The sequence below is a fragment of the Euleptes europaea genome, chromosome 7, assembly GCF_029931775.1.
Source record: "Euleptes europaea isolate rEulEur1 chromosome 7, rEulEur1.hap1, whole genome shotgun sequence".
Taxonomy (NCBI): Eukaryota; Metazoa; Chordata; class Lepidosauria; order Squamata; family Sphaerodactylidae; genus Euleptes; species Euleptes europaea.
The window spans coordinates 57,391,362-57,409,099 of NC_079318.1; the positions used below are offsets into that span (position 1 = coordinate 57,391,362).

The following is a 17,738-nucleotide window of genomic DNA, read 5'->3' on the forward strand; positions in this document are numbered from 1 at the left end:
TGAGAAAGTCACCATAATTGTGACTGACGTTCAAACTTACCTTGTTTGCTCAAAAGCTGTATTGACAGCAGTTTTGCATTTGCAGAGAGATATCCAGGCCACTATTGAAAACTTTGCCCCAAGTCATTATAGAATGTTAAAAGCAGCTAACTTAGGCTGTTTTCTGCCTATGAGGTTGGCAGCATTTTTCCTTCTCCCTCTCTTATTTTGCCTTTAACAGTCACAACTCTTTTGTTTTAAGTCCCCTATATATACTGAAGGTATATCCCTAGAAAGCCTTGATAAATTTTACTTCAGACTTTCTGCCTCTGAGGAGACTTCAATACACTGGGTAAGCACTCAAAGTATTACAACAGGGGAGGCTCTGGCCTTGGAATCTGAAATCGACGGAAGCTTTCTTGCCCAAGGAAGTGTGTAACTGGGTTATATAGAAAAAGGACAGGAAAGGATCCTGGCTATGGAGAAACTCATCCCTAACAGGGGAACAACCCACTGTGTTCATTGATATTTTTCTTCTCTGGCAGAAAAGGTCATTGGGAAGTGGACCGCCATGGGAATGCTATGTGAACATGCATGTCTAAATTATTCCCAATCTTCAAAATCTGTCTGTTTTTCCTATTAATGAAGACAGGTTAGGCAACTAAAAGAGGCAGAGGGACACACTTCACATCTGCAAGTTACTCATGTGTATTCTGTGTACTTAAAACAGTATGACTAACACCAGATTAGGGGGAGGGAAGGTGGCAGCAGCAAATGGGTGGGAAAGTGGCAGGAAAATGGTAAAAACACACATGCAAATTTGGCTTTTGAACAAAATTGTGTATATACAAGCTAATTTTCATTTAATACAAATAAACAGTACATCCAACATATGGCTGCTGATCACCACTTCTAGTCTGGTTGCGATCCAAACTGCTGGGTAATTGAGCATTACTGTTTTATTTATGCAATCATTTTATGATCGACTAAAAATAACTCAGTTACCGCCCCCCAAATCTGAACAACCAAATTCTCCCTTTTCAAAAGATTAACTTTTTTTCTTTTCCTCCTCCTAACATAAACTGGTCAACTAACATTGAATTTGGAAGGGGAGGGGGAAACAGCCACAACTGTGCAAGAGGAAAATAATCACAATCTGGGAAAGCTCTGAGGCTGCCCTTTTGACTTATCAATTTCAGTAAGCAAAATTTCAATCAAGCCTAGATAAAATATACTAATCCTAAATAAACCAAGTTTGTCACCTACCACTTTCTATAAGCTGCTTACCATAGTCAGAGGGAAAAAATGCTAAATTAAATGCCAAACAGTAGCAGACAGCACTTGTTTGGCTGATTAACTGGTAGACAAGCATTACAAATAAATCTGAGCATGGTCTGCAGCAAATTAAATTCCTCTGCTTTAAAGAACAAAGAATTTATGGGGAAGAGGATTAGCAACTTTACACCCAGGAATGCTGGTTTAATTTAATTGTTTCACAATCCGAGATTTAATATGCAAATATCATTTGGATATTTAATAGTAAATTTGACAAAGTAAGGAAACAATTACAATATACAGCCAGGCTGCTTCTCCTCCTAACTGTAATTATACACAATGAAAAAGCTGGCAAATTCTCCCCTTCCCCCTTTCATTACTAAGATTGGATTGCATTAGCATTAATCAGAACAAGACTAATTAAAGGTTAAAAACTTTAAATATATTCTAATTAAAACTCTAAATAGCTGCACGATTAGAGTACTTATAGTTATAGTCTCACCTCAATGATCTTCTTGGCTTCTTTGTATTTGCCGGTATTCAAGAAGGCAAAGAAGAGATCATACAGCATCACCATTTCACCTTTTTCTTGGCTCACGAAATCCATAACTATAGGAATTTTTAAAAGCTCATTAGATCTCCTACTTAAGAGTAGACAAGAAGATGTCGAAGATAAGCATCAGTGTCAATAGAGATCCATGCCAAAGAATAAATCACTTCTAGTTAAACATTTAAATGTTTCTGTATCTTTGACACTTATCTGCATTTCATTTTTCGAGTAGCCTTTCATGAAATACCTGGATAGTGTGAAAATAGAGAATTTGGTATTTTTCTGTAGGCAAAGAAGGTACTATACTGAGTTAGATTTGTTGAATGATTCTCTTTCCCCTTTACTTGTATAAATCAACATTCACACAGTGGAAAAAACAAAAACAAAAATCTGCAATACCAGACGGCAACAACTAACCTTTCTGCAAGTGTTCAGTGTCTCCCTTCTCTATCAACCTGCACAAGACATCATGAAGCCTAGGGAGAGTGCCATACTTCTTACAGCAGTCAAACAGAGATTCCATGGCTGCTGGCAAATCATCCCTAAAAGGAATCCCAAACAATTTAAGATGGAAAAACATTATGTATACACCAAGCCATAGAAATATCATTCTGAACATCTTATTCTATTATATAGTTTTCAAGTTCAGTTCAAAATATATTCCCCAAACTTTGAGAACCAGTGTGGTGTAGTAGTTAAGAGCGGTGGACTCTTAATTTGGAGAACCGGGTTTGATTTCCCACTCCTCCTCATGAAGCCTGCTGGGTGACTTTGGGCTAGTCACAGTTCTCTCAGAACCCTCAGCCCCACCAATCTCCCAAGGTGTCTGTTATGGGGAAGGGAAGGCGATTGCATGCCGCTTTGAGACTCCTTAAAGGTAGAGAAAAGCAGGGTATAAAAACCAACTCTTTTTTCTTTTTCTTCTTCAATATATCAGCTACATAATTTGACATTTTGGTAATATACAAACCTCTTTACAAATAAATTCAGCAGCTGATTATTTTACAAAAATTGCAGCCTGTTGCGAGTCCTGTTGTCCCTCAAAAGAGCTCAGTACAATGTATAAGTACCCACCTCCACTTTATTCTTACAAGCAAGTTGGGCTGAGAGAGTTCAGCTCTGGCTCACGAAGTGAGCCTCACGGCTGAGCGAGGAATCGAGCTCAAGTCTGCCCAATCCTAATCTACCATTCTAACCACTACACCATTTGGATTTGGACAGAATGACATAAAATGACATCCAATTCCAAAGCTATGAATTATGTCTCCTAAAGGTTTTACACAGGGCTCTCTTCATAGATTTGTCAGGTACCTACTTTCTCTTCTTTTACAGCTGTGAAATGAAAACTACTTGATTGCACAAGCTTTTAATGACATCTGATTTCTCAGACATACTTTTATAGGGTGCTGTACTCTGCAACTTTATTAAAAATGTCTTATTGTCTAGTGGTTCAAATGACTGGAAGCCACTCTGGGAAACAAATTGGTTCAAAGGCAGGATAAACATCTTTTAAATAAATAAATACCACCCCAAAAGCTTGAATTGCTTATATTCTATGTTTTCCTTTTTTTTTTGTCCTGCATTATTTATAACGACATATCACTATCTGAAATTTGATACACAGTATGAACTTCAAGTGTGGAAAGGGCGATTTTACTGCAATCCACATGACACTGTGGAAATGAGCCTAGCTTGATGGATCTCTACCATATCCCCTTTGCTGAGCCCTGTTTACTGTGCATCTTCTGGCACCCCACAGAGTCATTTGAATTATTGTCATTTGGGGTGAAGACTAAATTACAGGTTAATTTCAAAACTGCAAGTGGATGTTGCAGGCTAGATTACTGTCATACAAAAGAAATACCATGGTAGCTACCACAGATGGGTATAAAGCTTTATATAATCAGTGTTTTCTTCTGCTCTGGATGCAAGTTCAGTTTACACCCATAGAAGCGGCTTGAAAAGAATTCCCAATAATTCTGCCTAGGGTGCAATCAAATTTACACATCCAAGGTCTCTCTGTTGATGTTTAGCATTGTACAGTGACTCTCTTAAAAGCACAACGGTATTGTTTCAGCCACATTCCCCCAGCACTAAATTGACTGTTTAGGTCAAAGCTATCAATAAATGAATGAATAATTGGGATGCCAGTCAAACAGACACGTTAATAGTGTTCAGGCTCCAGATATATTTTGCTGAAGGGATTTAGATGGTGTGCGCAAAATAAGAGTCCAAGGAAGGCAAAGGGGTTAACAACAACACTCAAACAGCCATGGTAGAATAAATAAGTTCCTGAAAACGTTTCTCCCCCTCAAACTAACCATCTGGTCCAGTGTTATCAGAATACTTACTATTGCAGTCCAATTTTAAGAACCTTGAACAAAGGAGAAAAATGCCACAGCCTAGATCTTGAGTTCTTGTACATTCTAATACTACAAGTGGGAACCTGAAGGACTTGCAAGAGGCATCTCATTTTCCCCTCCCCTATTTCCTCTTCACCTTTCCTGAAAGCCCCCATAGCCTCTCGCCTTTTCCTTCTTCCTTCTCTCCTTCCCATCCAACAGCCAACCTACCTTTATCTGCCCCTTTGTCTTCAGGTCCCCCCCCCCCCGCACAGCAGCCGCTACCTAGGAAAACTATGGTCTAGTTGTGTGGAGCTGGCCACTGGGCCAGGCCCATTGCATAGTAGAGAACCCTCAAGGACTTGTGAGGAGGCACCTCACTTTCTCCTGTATCCCCCTCCCCACACTATTTCTTCTTTCCCTCCTGTCAACCCCCATATCCTCCCCCCTTTCCCCACCTCACTCTCACCTTCTCAGCCATTCACGAACTTGCCTTTTATCTGCCTCCCATCTCCAGCTATATTATATATTTACTTTATTTACACACTGCCTTCCTCCAGTGGGGACCAACTAGCTTATATAGTCTCCTAATTTTTTTCTCCTCACAACAACCCAATGAGCTTCCGCAACAAGACTGGGATTTGGACCTGAGTCTCCCACTCTACTCTGAAGCTCTAACTGCTACACCACACTGGCTTTCATAGGGTGGCTGCTGTTGAACAGTAACAAGCAGCCAGGACTAGTTGTGTCATGCAAGTCAAGTGGTATCAAGTCACCCGAGGTCAAGGGTTGCCTAGGCTTGTGAAACCTCCAGGTGGCAGCTGGAGATTTCCCAGAATTACAACTGAACTCCAGACAAGAGATCTGTCCCCCTGGAGAAACTAGCTGCTCTGTATAGCATGAAATCCAGCTGAGGCCTCTCCCCTCTCCAAACCCTGTCCTCCTCAGAATCCACCACAAAATCTCCAGGAATTACCCAACCTGGAGCTGGCAAACCTACCCAGGCCTGGCCCCAATGAATCCTCCCTCTAAGGCTACAATAGACCTGGAAATGGCCCTGCCCTTGCCTTTTGTTGACAGAATCAAGCCTGGAATCTGTGGTTGCCTAGCAACAACCACTGAGGGAATCTGTTGTTTAAAGTTACAGGTGCTCTGTTTATCATTTGGGGGCTTTTTTAACCCCCCAATATATATTTTTTAAGATTTCAGATTTTTCAGCAAACCTGGGGTATTGTTCAGGTTTGTAGAAAGATCTTTTTTGACTGTTCATTGCTTAAGTCTCTGGATTTAAGTATCCTCAGATTTGTCTGCCTTTGGTACTAGTATATAGATTCTGTCTCCCTTTCATTACTCCCCCCCCCCAAAAAAAAAAAAAAACTATGAAAAGCCACTCCTCAGGACCAAGGGACTTTCTGGAGTGGGACATAATGTTTCTTCGGCAATTTCTCCATACACAACCAGTGATTTCTACTTGTGCCTGGGGGTACTCTGGATCTAAGTTAAGATTTTTAGCCAGCCTCTGCAAAAATTAAATGTAGCCTCTTTTAATCAGAAAATAAAAATTCCAGAATGAAGTACTCAACTGGGGTATATTGTGCATATGCATCCCCCCATTATCAATTCTTTAAAAAAGGGAGGGGAAAGACTTTCATCCAGGCTTGCAATCTTCCTTTTCTCTTACTTGGCTTCCTCCCAACTTATATAAATGAGTTTTTCTCCAGATTTCCCATACTGCTAGTTTTATTTTTGCCAATAAGCCAAAGCAGAACCTCTCATGTAAACTAAAGTTCATCAAGAAAAGCAAAGTTCAATCTACAGCTGGTCACAAACTAAAACCAAACACTTCTGTTTGGCAGAGAAAAGAACTAAGACTTCATGAAGTGACTGAAGACACCTAAAACAGTACAACGTATATTTTTAAAACATGCAACTACAGGGAAGTCATTCCATGTGAAAAGCTGTCCATGTGGTTCCAGAATACGTGTGTGTGTGTGTTTGTTTTTCAGTTTACCACTTTATGATCACATGGCAAAAGTTGCTGGAACTTGGAAAATGCTCACACTGATGATCTGTCACATTGAACAGCATATAACTGCAGTTGCAAAAGGCTACAATGCAGTTCACTGCATAGGTGAATCAAGTATTTGTTACAGATGTTTCAGAATGCACTTATATTGAGTTAGTGGACAGAGTTTTCAGATCAAGAAGTCATGCCTCATAAGTGTTCCTGCTTACCCCCACTGAAATGCAGACGCTACACAAGATTCCATGTATTTAAGTAAGGTTCAATCTGGAGAACTTCATGGTGGTCTGTGCTCTGAATGTACTCTTTGGCTTTTCAAATGAAGGCAGCTATACTAACCTTTAAAGTACAGAAGAAGAACAAGAGTTGGTTTTTTTATGCCGACTTTCTCTACCACTTAAGGAAGAATCAAACCGGCTTACAATCATCTTCCCTTCCCCTCCCCACAACAGACACCCTGTGAGGTAGGTGAGGCTGAGAGGGTGTGACTAGCCCAAGGTCACCCAGCTGGCTTCATGTGGAGGAGTGGGGAAACAAATCCAGTTTGCCAGATTAGCCTCCGCCGCTCATGTGGAGGAGTGGGGAATCAAACCCGGTTCTCCAGATCAGACTGCACAGTTCCAAACCACCACTCTTAACCACTACACCACGCAGGCTCTCTGATCTTTTAAAAGAGTTATCAGGTATTTAAAAAAGTTAATTTTAAAGGTCTAATAGGCAAGAACTATCAGAGTACGTTTATCTGAAAGGGCACAAGAATGAGAATTTGGTAGTAGTACATTCCAAAAAACAAAACAAAAAACCTAAGCTGATTAGCCCACTGTATATTTAGTACAATTAAACTGCTACTTCAGTCTACAATAACCTTGTGGTCTAAATGGCAAATCAAAATACTGGGTGAACTCTGTGCTTTGCTCTATGCAAATAGAGTAGTTTCTGTTTCAGAGGGAAATCCCAATACAATCAATTTTTCTTGTACTTTTTAAAAAAACTCCTTAAAGTTGTATTTGCACAACAATTCTCAGTATAATCAATAAAATAGTGTGTATATTTTGTTCTTTACGGGTATCTTGTATACTATACTAATCTAGATGTCACCAGCTGCTTCAGACATAAGTTTGAGACTAATTAGCATAATGTCAGTACAATCTCAATTCAGCAGTGCTATTTAGTTTGGACTCCTCTATTGATGAGGCAACCTAAAGCCTGGATTACTTACTTGGGGCAACCATAAGGTATTGGATAACTATGGAAGGAATCAGAAGTAGGGTTGCCATCTCCAGGTTGGGAAATTCCTGGAGATTTGGGGGGTGGAGCTTGGGGAGGATGTGGTTTGGGGAGGGGAGGGGAGGGAGCTCAGCAGGGCATAATGCCCTAAAGTAAATTCCACTCTCCAAAGCAGCCAGTTTCTCTGGAGGAACTGATTGCTGTTGCTTTCAGATCAGTTGTAATTCCGGGAGATCTTCAGGCCCCGCCTGAAGATTGGTAACCCTAACCAGCAGTCTTCACTCACAAACCTAGCTGAGCTTGCACCTAATTGCACAAATGGGAAATTACCCACATAGAAAAATATTTGTAGGCTCCAGTCTCGATTTGCAATCAACAGCCTTGGGCTTCTCTTTTGTAGCCCTCTCAGTTTTAAATTATAATAAATCTCCTTGGTTAAAGGATGCCACTCTCTCAATCCTACTCTTTTTTCTTGTTATAAACAACTTTCCAAACCAAGGAGGATGCTTGGTTTTTTTTAAAAAAGACTCTAAATATTGATTTTAATTGGAATGAAGTGCTTCAGTGTTCTGCATAAAGTGTTAGTGAAGTGGCAATTTACCTAAGGGGTTTACTGATTGAAAAGCTCTCAAACCTGAAATCACTAGAGAGGCAAGGATTTTTTTTTTTTAAAGGAAAGAAAAAGGGGTCTCTGGGAAAAGAAAGAAAAGCAAAAAATCCCCACCTCTCCTTTGCAAGTCTGAAGCAGATGTAAGTGTGGAAGGAAATCAACTCAGTAAGGTACAATCAGCTTAAAAAATTATTCTGTTAAGAGAACGGGACTCTCAAAAGAGCTAAATTTTTCTTCCTGTTCATCTGCTATAACGAGGAATCTTCAAGGAGACTGGTGTTGCAATTACAACTAATCCTCCCCAAAAAATTAACTGTGTTGAAGGCTTTGTAATTTCCCTAGGTACAATTTAGCTGTCACTTACTTTAAAATTTACTCAAACATGCGTTCCGAACAGCACTAACTTCACATGTCAAGTGCTTTCCAGCCAATTGAGTCTAAACTGGAAGTCGGTGTTAAACAACTGAATGATTAGACAAGATAGCTCATTTCCCTGCTCCTTTGTTCAGAATAAAATGCCACATTTACATTATCAGGCTCAACAGGATTTTCTGACAGAGGGAGAAAAAACCCTGGTGAACACTGTCCGTACTAAACACATGAAGCCTGTCATTTACCAATCATCCTTCAAAAAGCAATAGCAATGAATGTAACTTAATTACGACCCAATGATCCTTGACGAAAAATCATCTTATCACTGTCCTGTTCCTCTAGGGCAAATGAACCACTTTTGTCCTTTAGCATTGATAATGCAAAATTCCTAATAATGGAGTAAGAGAGACAAATCTCCTTTGCTTCACTTAAAAAAACCAAGTTCTAAAGAGGAGGGAAACAATCCAGAAATTATGCAGATATCTGAAAGACAAAAACTATTTGAAAAAGCCATATTTTCGGCAAGACTAAGTTAAAAAAACAAAACACAATGGTCTTAAGACAAGGAGCTAAACTTTAATACCTTCACTTAAACATCAACAAGGGCTAATGAGATTCAAATCATAGCAGACGATGCCTGCTACATAAGAGACCGCTGAAAAATCTGCCTTCAGTGTTTGCAAAATAGAGTCTGTTCAATGGGCAGCGTGAGCTAAGGATCTGATGATAATTTTTGGCAGAAAGCAACTCATTTTGAGATTATATTCCATTTCCAAGTCAAACCTTAACCAGTTAGAATCACCTGTTTTCATGTACCTTGACTGCAAGCATTTTGGCAGAGAAAAGCAATTTTTTAATCATTATCCATGACTGAAGGAAATATTTCTTACAAGGGCTGAACTGAAATTACCCAATCAATTTCAGAAACATTTTCAGCAATGATGAAACACACCCTCTCTGCCTTAAAATTTTCAACTATTATTCCTTTATATGGACTTATTTTTGCACTCTCAGTTTCATTCACTCTCAGTAATTCTGTCATGCAGCTAGTTGGTTTGCTATGGAGCTTTATGACATCACTTCATGCATTGTAGATCCCCAAATGGCTGGAATCATACTTCTGGTTACTCCAGGAAGAAGAAAGTAATAACTAGATTGGGAAAAATGGTAATGAAGGAGCAGCAGATGTGCAGGAAAATGTCAAAAAAGACAGAGACGTTTTAAAAATTCATACAATTGAAGGTTTTGTGCACATACTCCAACCCCCCCGCTCAAATATATATTGTAAGTTTCCAGTAGGATTGGACAGAGACAAGTTAACAAGGAAAATGTGCCTATAAAAACACTTCCCATATTGTTTCATACTTATTTACCAAATTTACTATCAACTGAGACAATACATGTTCGAAATTAACATTATATTGTACTTAATATATGTGTGAGTGTTAAGTGCCGTCAAGTCGCTTCCTATTTGGAAAGCATTGATTCATAGGGTCATCATGAGTCAGAAGCGACTTGACGGCACTTAACACACGTGAATTAATGACCTCCAAAACATCCTATGGTTAATAGCCTTGCTCAGCTCTTGCAAACTGAGGGGGCATGACTTCCTTTACAGAGTCAATCCATCTCATGTTGGGTCTTCCTTTTTTCCTGTAACCAACTTTTCCTAGCATTATTTTCTTTCAGCACGCCTAAAAGTACTTTAAACTTCCCTTTGATTTCTTAGATCTTGCAGAGCATATCTCTTGTTCTTCCTTTTTGTTTTTTGCTGTTCTATTTCTTTACAGCAATTATTATGAACAGTTTTTTTTCTCTATGTGCAAGTCACTGGAATGCTGCATTTAGACTTCTGATTCTATTTCTGTCATCTTTTACTTTTGCTTCTCATCTATCTTTGGCAATTTTAAGAGTTTCATCAGTCACTTATCAAGGCTTTTCATTTCTTTTGGCTACAGGAAAAGTCTTTGCACATTCTTCCTTGATAATATCTCTGGTTTCAGCCCACACTTACATAATATATAGCAACTGATATTTTTAAAAAAGTCTATACTTTTTGAAGCCTAAGTGTATTGAAGGAGAAATATTTGAACATATCTTGATATTTCTTTCTAACCTACCATTCTTTTGAGATGATAGAACTGTAGTGATCAACCGCCCGCCCCCGTAAAGGAAGCATTCCTTTTAAAACAGATAAATGGAAACAAAGGGTTTCTTTGCCTGCTCCAAAGCAACAAAATAACTACTAAATTACAGGGCTATATTGAGATGGCTATTCTCTTCGACACCCAGTCTCTATAGGTTACAGCCCTCTGACTGAAGAGAAGTCAGAAGTTTATTTCCATGTGTCAAGTAAAAACTGTGGATCCTAAAGATAGCTCATGTTTATCTTTTAAGATTTTTATTTAAAATCTAATTATTGTTGAAATGAGCAAATATGAAAGAATCACTGATACAAATTATTCTTGCATATGTACATGAAATCAAAACAGATATATATCATTGGTTATCCCTTATCCTATCTAAAAATTAAAATATTAAAATATTTGAGATTCTCACCAAAGTGCTTTCAGAATTATCAGAATGTCACATTACCCATATCTGAGAGTTTCAGGGGTGTTTGGGGTATGATTATCTTGGTGGTAGAAAGTGCCATCAAATCACATCTGACTTATGGTGACCCCTATAGGGTTTTCAAGGCAGAGAGAGGTTCAGAGGTGGTTTGCCATTGCCTGCCTTTGCGTCACGCCCCTGGTATTCCTTGGAGGTCTCCCTGCCAAATACCTGTCAGGGTTGAGGCTAAGTGTGTGTGACTGGCCCAAGGTCACCCAGCAAGTTTTCATGACAAAGTGGGGATTTGAACCTGGGTTTCCCAGATCCTATTCCGACTACACCAAGCTGGCTCTCTATGATTATCTTATATAGGCCCAATTACATGAAACCCACATGACCATACTAAAACCTTCCAATTTGTCAGTTCTGATTGTACAAGGTGAGAGTTTCTCTGAGCACAGAAGAAATTTCTTATAGAAATATATTTCTCAAAACTGTGAACTATTAGACAAATTTGTTCAGAGAATTTTCTGGGTATTAGTCCATCTATTCAAAGTATCTCTTCTTCCCACGGATGGGACATTGAGTACACAGCTGAGAAAGTAAAACTTGTACATGTATGACAAATTGGAAAACTAAAGCAAATTATTACGGCTGCTTTTTCATCAACCAGCACATATGATAAGATTCTGCGACAGACCCTTCAGACCCAAAAATAATTTTTTAAAAAATGTTTAACCTAAGAAATGCCCTGTTTACTCATAACAAAATCTAAAATAGTGAAAACAATTGTCCTCTTTTTGTTATCTGGATTACAGGGTCTTCCACCTATGGCTCTCTGCATATGTTGCATCAAGCGCATGGGTGCCACTGCAGCATGTTTCCTTCTCACATTACTGGCATAACGTAAAAAAGGTTCACAGTATGATATCTGACTCTCTTTGACCTGGCGGTTCACTGAAAAGAAATCTCATATGAAATTAGTGAGAACAAACTTTTAGGGATGCAACTTGTACTAAAGTGTTAAAGTTACGGAGGAATTATACGTCTTCAAGTTAAATAAGCACAGCGGGATGCATAATTATGCAGAGCAATAGTGGCTTTGGGGCAGCCAAACTGCAGTACCCTTGATGCCCTGCCACCCTAAAAGCACTGTCTACATACAGAAGCATTACAGGCCTCTGTACAATCCAAGGTCTACACCAGCACCAGGCCTTGGTTCCATGATTGTCTCTTGGATTACTCTGCATGAATTACAGGCGGGAAGGGCCCATCCTGACTATGTAGGCTCCAGTCTGCCTAGGGACATGTAGGCGCTAGCATTATTGGCATGTATCAGCATTTTGAAATCTAGCAGGTTCTAGAAGGTGACTTATGGGGTTTGCCTGGTTCTGCCCAGTTCCAGAAAACCAATAATCTGACAAATTTCAGAAAGGACAGAAACAGTTTAGAGTTCTGAATGCTACAAGGTATTTCATTCGATAGAGACTGCTTATAGTTTACAGAGTATATATGACAGGAGCCCACATCTCCAAATGGCTGGTGCTCTAGAACACTTTCACTGTAGTGGAGATGGCTGAGAGTACACCACTCTCACAAACAACCCGATGGCAACTGCACAGGCAGGTTGCTGGATGAGCATACTCACATTCCCACCATCTATAACATCCTTATTTACAACATAAGAATAGACCAACTTACTTTTCAAGATGAACAGTAATGAGGGGAGAACACAGGTTTCCTGTAGGTTTTGCTAAACCCAGGGCCACAATGGACTCATGTAGCCGATTCACTGTTTCAATATCACCTCGCAAGGCCGCACCATTAAGGATGTGGAAAAAGGATACGACAGTTGTATCTTTAATAGGGACATCCTTCTCTTTCATCTCCTTTAAAACGTTAATAGCATCTACAATGAAACATCACAAAAGACCCTTAGGTAATTTCATGTAGAGAGAAAACAAACTGCTATTAAAACAGCATTTCAAAAACCAGCAGGAATGTAAATTCTGGTGTATAATGCCAATTTCAAGTTAATTACTACTTGCATTTCTAAACGAGACTACAATTATGAATCCACAATAGCATGGTTTTATCATTTTGCTGCAACTTTGACTACAAATTACAGATAGGAACTGTGTGCCCACTCTGCACCACGTAACCCTGTAGAGTCTGCCCTATTGCAACAAGATCCTACTAAATGGATGCTTTTATCGTTCAGTGCTAACATCTGCTAAATCACACCATTGTTTCTTCAGCAGATGGCTTGTCACGAGGCCAGATAATAAAGATGTGTTTACACTGTATATACAGCCAGACTAATGGTCTGATACCGATAGGGCCTGTTTGCTGTGTCGATACTAATTAGCCAAGGAGAGCCAATGAAAGCTTTCTAAGAGAGTGCATGTTAAAACATTAGGTTCATTAAGCTTCATTAGGAAGGCAGAAACAAACATTTTGGTATATGGAATAACTGCGTTTTTAGTAATGTTCTTAATTATTGCACAGGCAAAATGTTTTGACCACTTTACATAAAAGCAGGCTCATCTTTTGAAACTGCCTGCTGCAGCATGCTGAGTGCCTCAGAAAACAAACCCAATGTTACCTTTTCATTGCATAGGTAGCTATGATCTAATTTAATCATCTTTGGAGAGGAAAGCTCACCTCCAACAATCCAAATTTATATTGTACTCTTTCAACTAAGGGAACAAAGTATAAACCTTGTTTAATATCATTATGTGTTGTCAGCTTGCTTTTAAAAAGTTAATTATGGCGATGTCCTACGGTTTGCAAACTTCATCTATTATGAACTCAATAACATTCTAAGCAAAATAATGTATTACAAGTAATATATCCATTATCAAACACAACAAAAATCAGTCTTAATTTAGCAATAAAATTCAGCTGTTGCTTGCAAAATGTGGTGCTAATAAAATATAAGATGACAAATTTAAAGATCTTAATATTACAATACATTTATTAAAAAGTTGCAGAGATTTTTTTCCTGGAGTGTTTAGACCCTTTACAAGGAGGTTATGTTTATAGGCTTTACGCTCAGACTTCAGACCTTCTTAAGCAAAAAACAAAGCCATTAGTCTAGGCACAATCGCAATTTGTGCCATAAGTCATGATCTTCAAACTCAATCCAAACAGCAATGCTAATAAAAACTAGCTGCAGAAATGCAAAAAGCACTGAGCTGTGCAAATGTAAATGACAAGCTTGCCAATCCATTAAAACTAATGGCCTACACTGTCCAAGTATCTCTGGTTGAATTCACATGCAAATTTGTATGCAAAATGTTCAAGCACTTTGCAGGACATGATATACCATTAATATCAACTCACATTTTTATTCTAGTGGCAACATACCTTTATTACACAGCACATACACTGAAAGCACGAGTACTTACCTTCCAGTCTGCCACATTTCCCCAAAATTTTCACCAAAGCTAAATACTTTGTTCCATCAAGAACAACAGATGAATCTTTACGGCAGCTAAAAAGTCCATTAAAAAAAGAAACAATGTCAACTTTCTGTTAATGATCATGATGCAATAACAGTTAAGTTGTACATTACTGGGAAATAGACATTATGAAACAGCGAGAAAAACCCAGACTGAAGACATTTAGGTTGCATTCAGATGTCACTATGAACAGTTTGTCCACGGCGGGAACACACATATTTTGTTACCGTGCCTGCCTCACCACTCTGCTCATCACACTGCTCACAGTAAGACTGGAGGCTTCCAGGCTCCGGAAAGCAATGAATCCAGTTGCAATTCACTACGATAGCCAAATGTGGCCACCTGGGTCAAATGGAGTTTGCTTCTGCCCCCCAAATTGGAATTCTATGATCCTGATTTAATCCCAATTTAGAATTCTGGTTGTGTGTGTGTGTGTGTGTGTGTGTGTGTGTGTGTGTGTGTGTGTAGAGGAAGTGACAAGCTCCTACTCACCAGGCACATGCAGACAGCTGCCATGGTAAACTGAATCTTAATTCAGGGCTTCTATAACCCAGAAGCCTTTGAAATCAAGCTCCACTGCATGAGGAGCAGGGGAGGAATGAGGCGGGTTGTGCTGATACCTGTCGTGGAAAACCCCTGCTGTGATGTCTAAAGGAAGTCTTACTCTTTTCGTCCTCCCAACAAGTTAGAGAAGTTCAGAAAAGTATATCTACTTTCTACTATGAAGAGCACACCATTCCAGTGTGAATGTTGGAGAAAACATTTCTGGAAACAAATGCATCCAACTCCTTTAATTACTTCATTTCTTTAGATAGTTAAAAGATTTTGCTAGTATTTGGGAAACTCGGGCAAGGAAGGGGAATTAGGACTATAAATCTGACTCAGTGCCATCAAATAACACTGATCCACAACCAAGCATGAAATTACAGTCAATGTCAAACACTCTTTCAATCTATTTTAACAACAGCCATTCTATACTTTCTTGATAAACTCAGTTGGTAAGCTGTTAAAGAAAAGCATCTTTTTTTCTAAAGAGAATCACCTACTGGAACCAGTTTGCTTTGCCTTAAGCATTTTACTGTACTTCAAAACTATACTACATAGGCTTTGTTTGTTTTTTGCCATCAAGTTACATCTGATTTATGGTGACTCCGGTGGGGTTTTCAAGGCAAGAGACTTCAGAGGTGGTTTGCCATTGCCTGTTTGCCACCCACAACCCTGGCTTTCCCTGGAGGTCTCCCATCCAAATACTTGCCAGGGTCGACCCTGCTTAGCTTCTGAGATCTGACAAGATTAGGCTAGTCTGAGCTATCCAGGTCAGGGCACAAGGCCTTATTACTCCATAAGAATTCATGATGTTATTTTTGTACCACTAGGGGCACACGTCATCTTATAAAAGCACAACACTAAACCATGCTAAACAGCATATTTGCAAAGGCTCTTTATTCAACTCTAACCCAGTTCTAATATAAAGTTTAGCCATCCTTGGTGGAATCTGAACAATGCTAAATAGTGCTCAGATTCCAGGAGGGCTGGACACCCTATCTCTTGTGATAGCTCCCAGGGGCCATGATTTGTTAATTACCATTAAATTCTCCCCATCTTTGAACACAGCAAGTAAATACTCGTAGAAACATTTAATTTGAATAGATTCACTCAGTAATCTTAGTAATTCAGTTGTGTAAGCAATCCAGGGAGCTGAATAGATGCACTCCACAGGATATTTTACAAGCAAGTTTATTGTACAACTCATTCCTACAGAGCACTGCCAAAAATTTGCCCAAGCACCGACAGCAGTCTATAAAACATCTAATGGCCTCTTCTTGATTAAATTGTCTTGACTATTGCTAGAAAGACCTACATGCACCTGGGGCCTCTATTTGCTTGAGATATAGAAAGAGACATTCTTGCAGTGAGTAGGTGGTTTTAGCTGGGAATAGATGTACAACAACCATGGTTTAGAGAACTTGATTAAAACAGACGTCTTCATACAAATTTAGGAACGTCCCAGGTTTCATGCTAATCAGTGTTACCAGTGGTCACATATAATCTCGAACCTCTGTGTGCATAATTTGTACATAAATCTAGAAGGGGAGAGGAGAAGTGTGGAACAAATGATGCTTTAGCTCATTTCTGCTTGCTAAATCTGGATTAAATGTATCTCCATCCTGGGACAATGTTATGCCAAAAGAGCAAAAGGAAGTCCCAAAACATGCAATTAATTTTTTTTTTAACCTTAGCATTAAAACCAAACAAGAAAAACTGCACACAGAAACAAAGTACTTTGTTCTGTGACAAACTGGGCATTACGGTTTTAGTTAGGAAGTAATTTTCACAACCAAGATATTATCTATGAAAATAGGGAGTCTAAAGAAGAAATGCTTGCCGACAGGTAGTAAAACCTAATGTCACTTACAAATGCTGTTACTCGATATATGGCAGGTACTTTGCTCACCTAAGAAAGCAAACGAGAATGCCAAGGTGGTTGCTAAGACCCTATCAGAAATGAATTTATGAATATCCAATGTCGAGCAGCACTAACAAACATGTGTGTTCAAAAGTGATTATATAATCATGACAACTTGTTACAACCAATCTTGAATTTCAGCAAAATATTTTTATCAAGAGAAAAGCTAATTAAAAATGCATGAGGGGGGCTTAATACACAACCTACTTAATTCAATAAGGTCTGTGTATCAGCATAAATCTCGGTGACATCTCTCAGTGCTGGAGTACTTACAGTTCTTCTTTCAGGTTCATTGCCTCTTCTGCATTATCGTGTCGACAGCACAAATTTATTAAGGCGACATAGCCACCAACATCCATGTCCGGTTCATATCTGGCTTTCAGTTCAAGGGCTTTCTGCATATTCTAGAAGGAGCGTTAAGCAAAAGAGGAAAGTCCACATGACATTTTGCATTCAAGCACTGGCCGTACATTTAGCTATATAATGCATAGCCTGCTCCTTGTTAAAAGCTTCCATGCTTTACATTTTCAAAGGAAAATTACAGATATTTTAGTCAGTGATCTGAATTTGCCCAGTCAAAATCTTTGTTACGCAAGTAGCTTGTATACTTTAGAGGGAATCTCAGGTATGTAATATTTTTAATATTCTGATTTCTTGGTAAAATGTTAACATACATATTGTTTTCTAATTCTGAAAGTTTTAAATAAATTTAAAAATTAGTGTCAGAAATTTAAAATCCCAGACACTATTTCCATAGCCTTTTTACAAAGGCTACTTCAGCACAGATAGTTTTAAAATACTGCAGAGGTTCTAATGCATATGAACAGAGGTTAAAGCTTTTGACAGCTTTTTGTTACTGTATACATGAAGACAAAC

General features: G+C 38.9%; 1 protein-coding gene across 1 annotated transcript in view; it reads right to left on the bottom strand.

The window, feature by feature from the left end:
• LRPPRC (leucine rich pentatricopeptide repeat containing) overlaps window positions 1-17,738 on the bottom strand; it is a 116,335-nt gene that overhangs the window by 42,069 nt on the left and 56,528 nt on the right. Inside the window, exons 24-28 of the mRNA XM_056853382.1 lie at window positions 17,136-17,266; window positions 14,342-14,427; window positions 12,633-12,840; window positions 2,222-2,346; window positions 1,757-1,863 (exon numbers count right to left, since the gene is read on the bottom strand). Of these exons, the coding sequence (XP_056709360.1) occupies window positions 1,757-1,863; window positions 2,222-2,346; window positions 12,633-12,840; window positions 14,342-14,427; window positions 17,136-17,266 (657 nt within the window). The remainder of the gene's footprint in view (window positions 1-1,756; window positions 1,864-2,221; window positions 2,347-12,632; window positions 12,841-14,341; window positions 14,428-17,135; window positions 17,267-17,738) is intronic.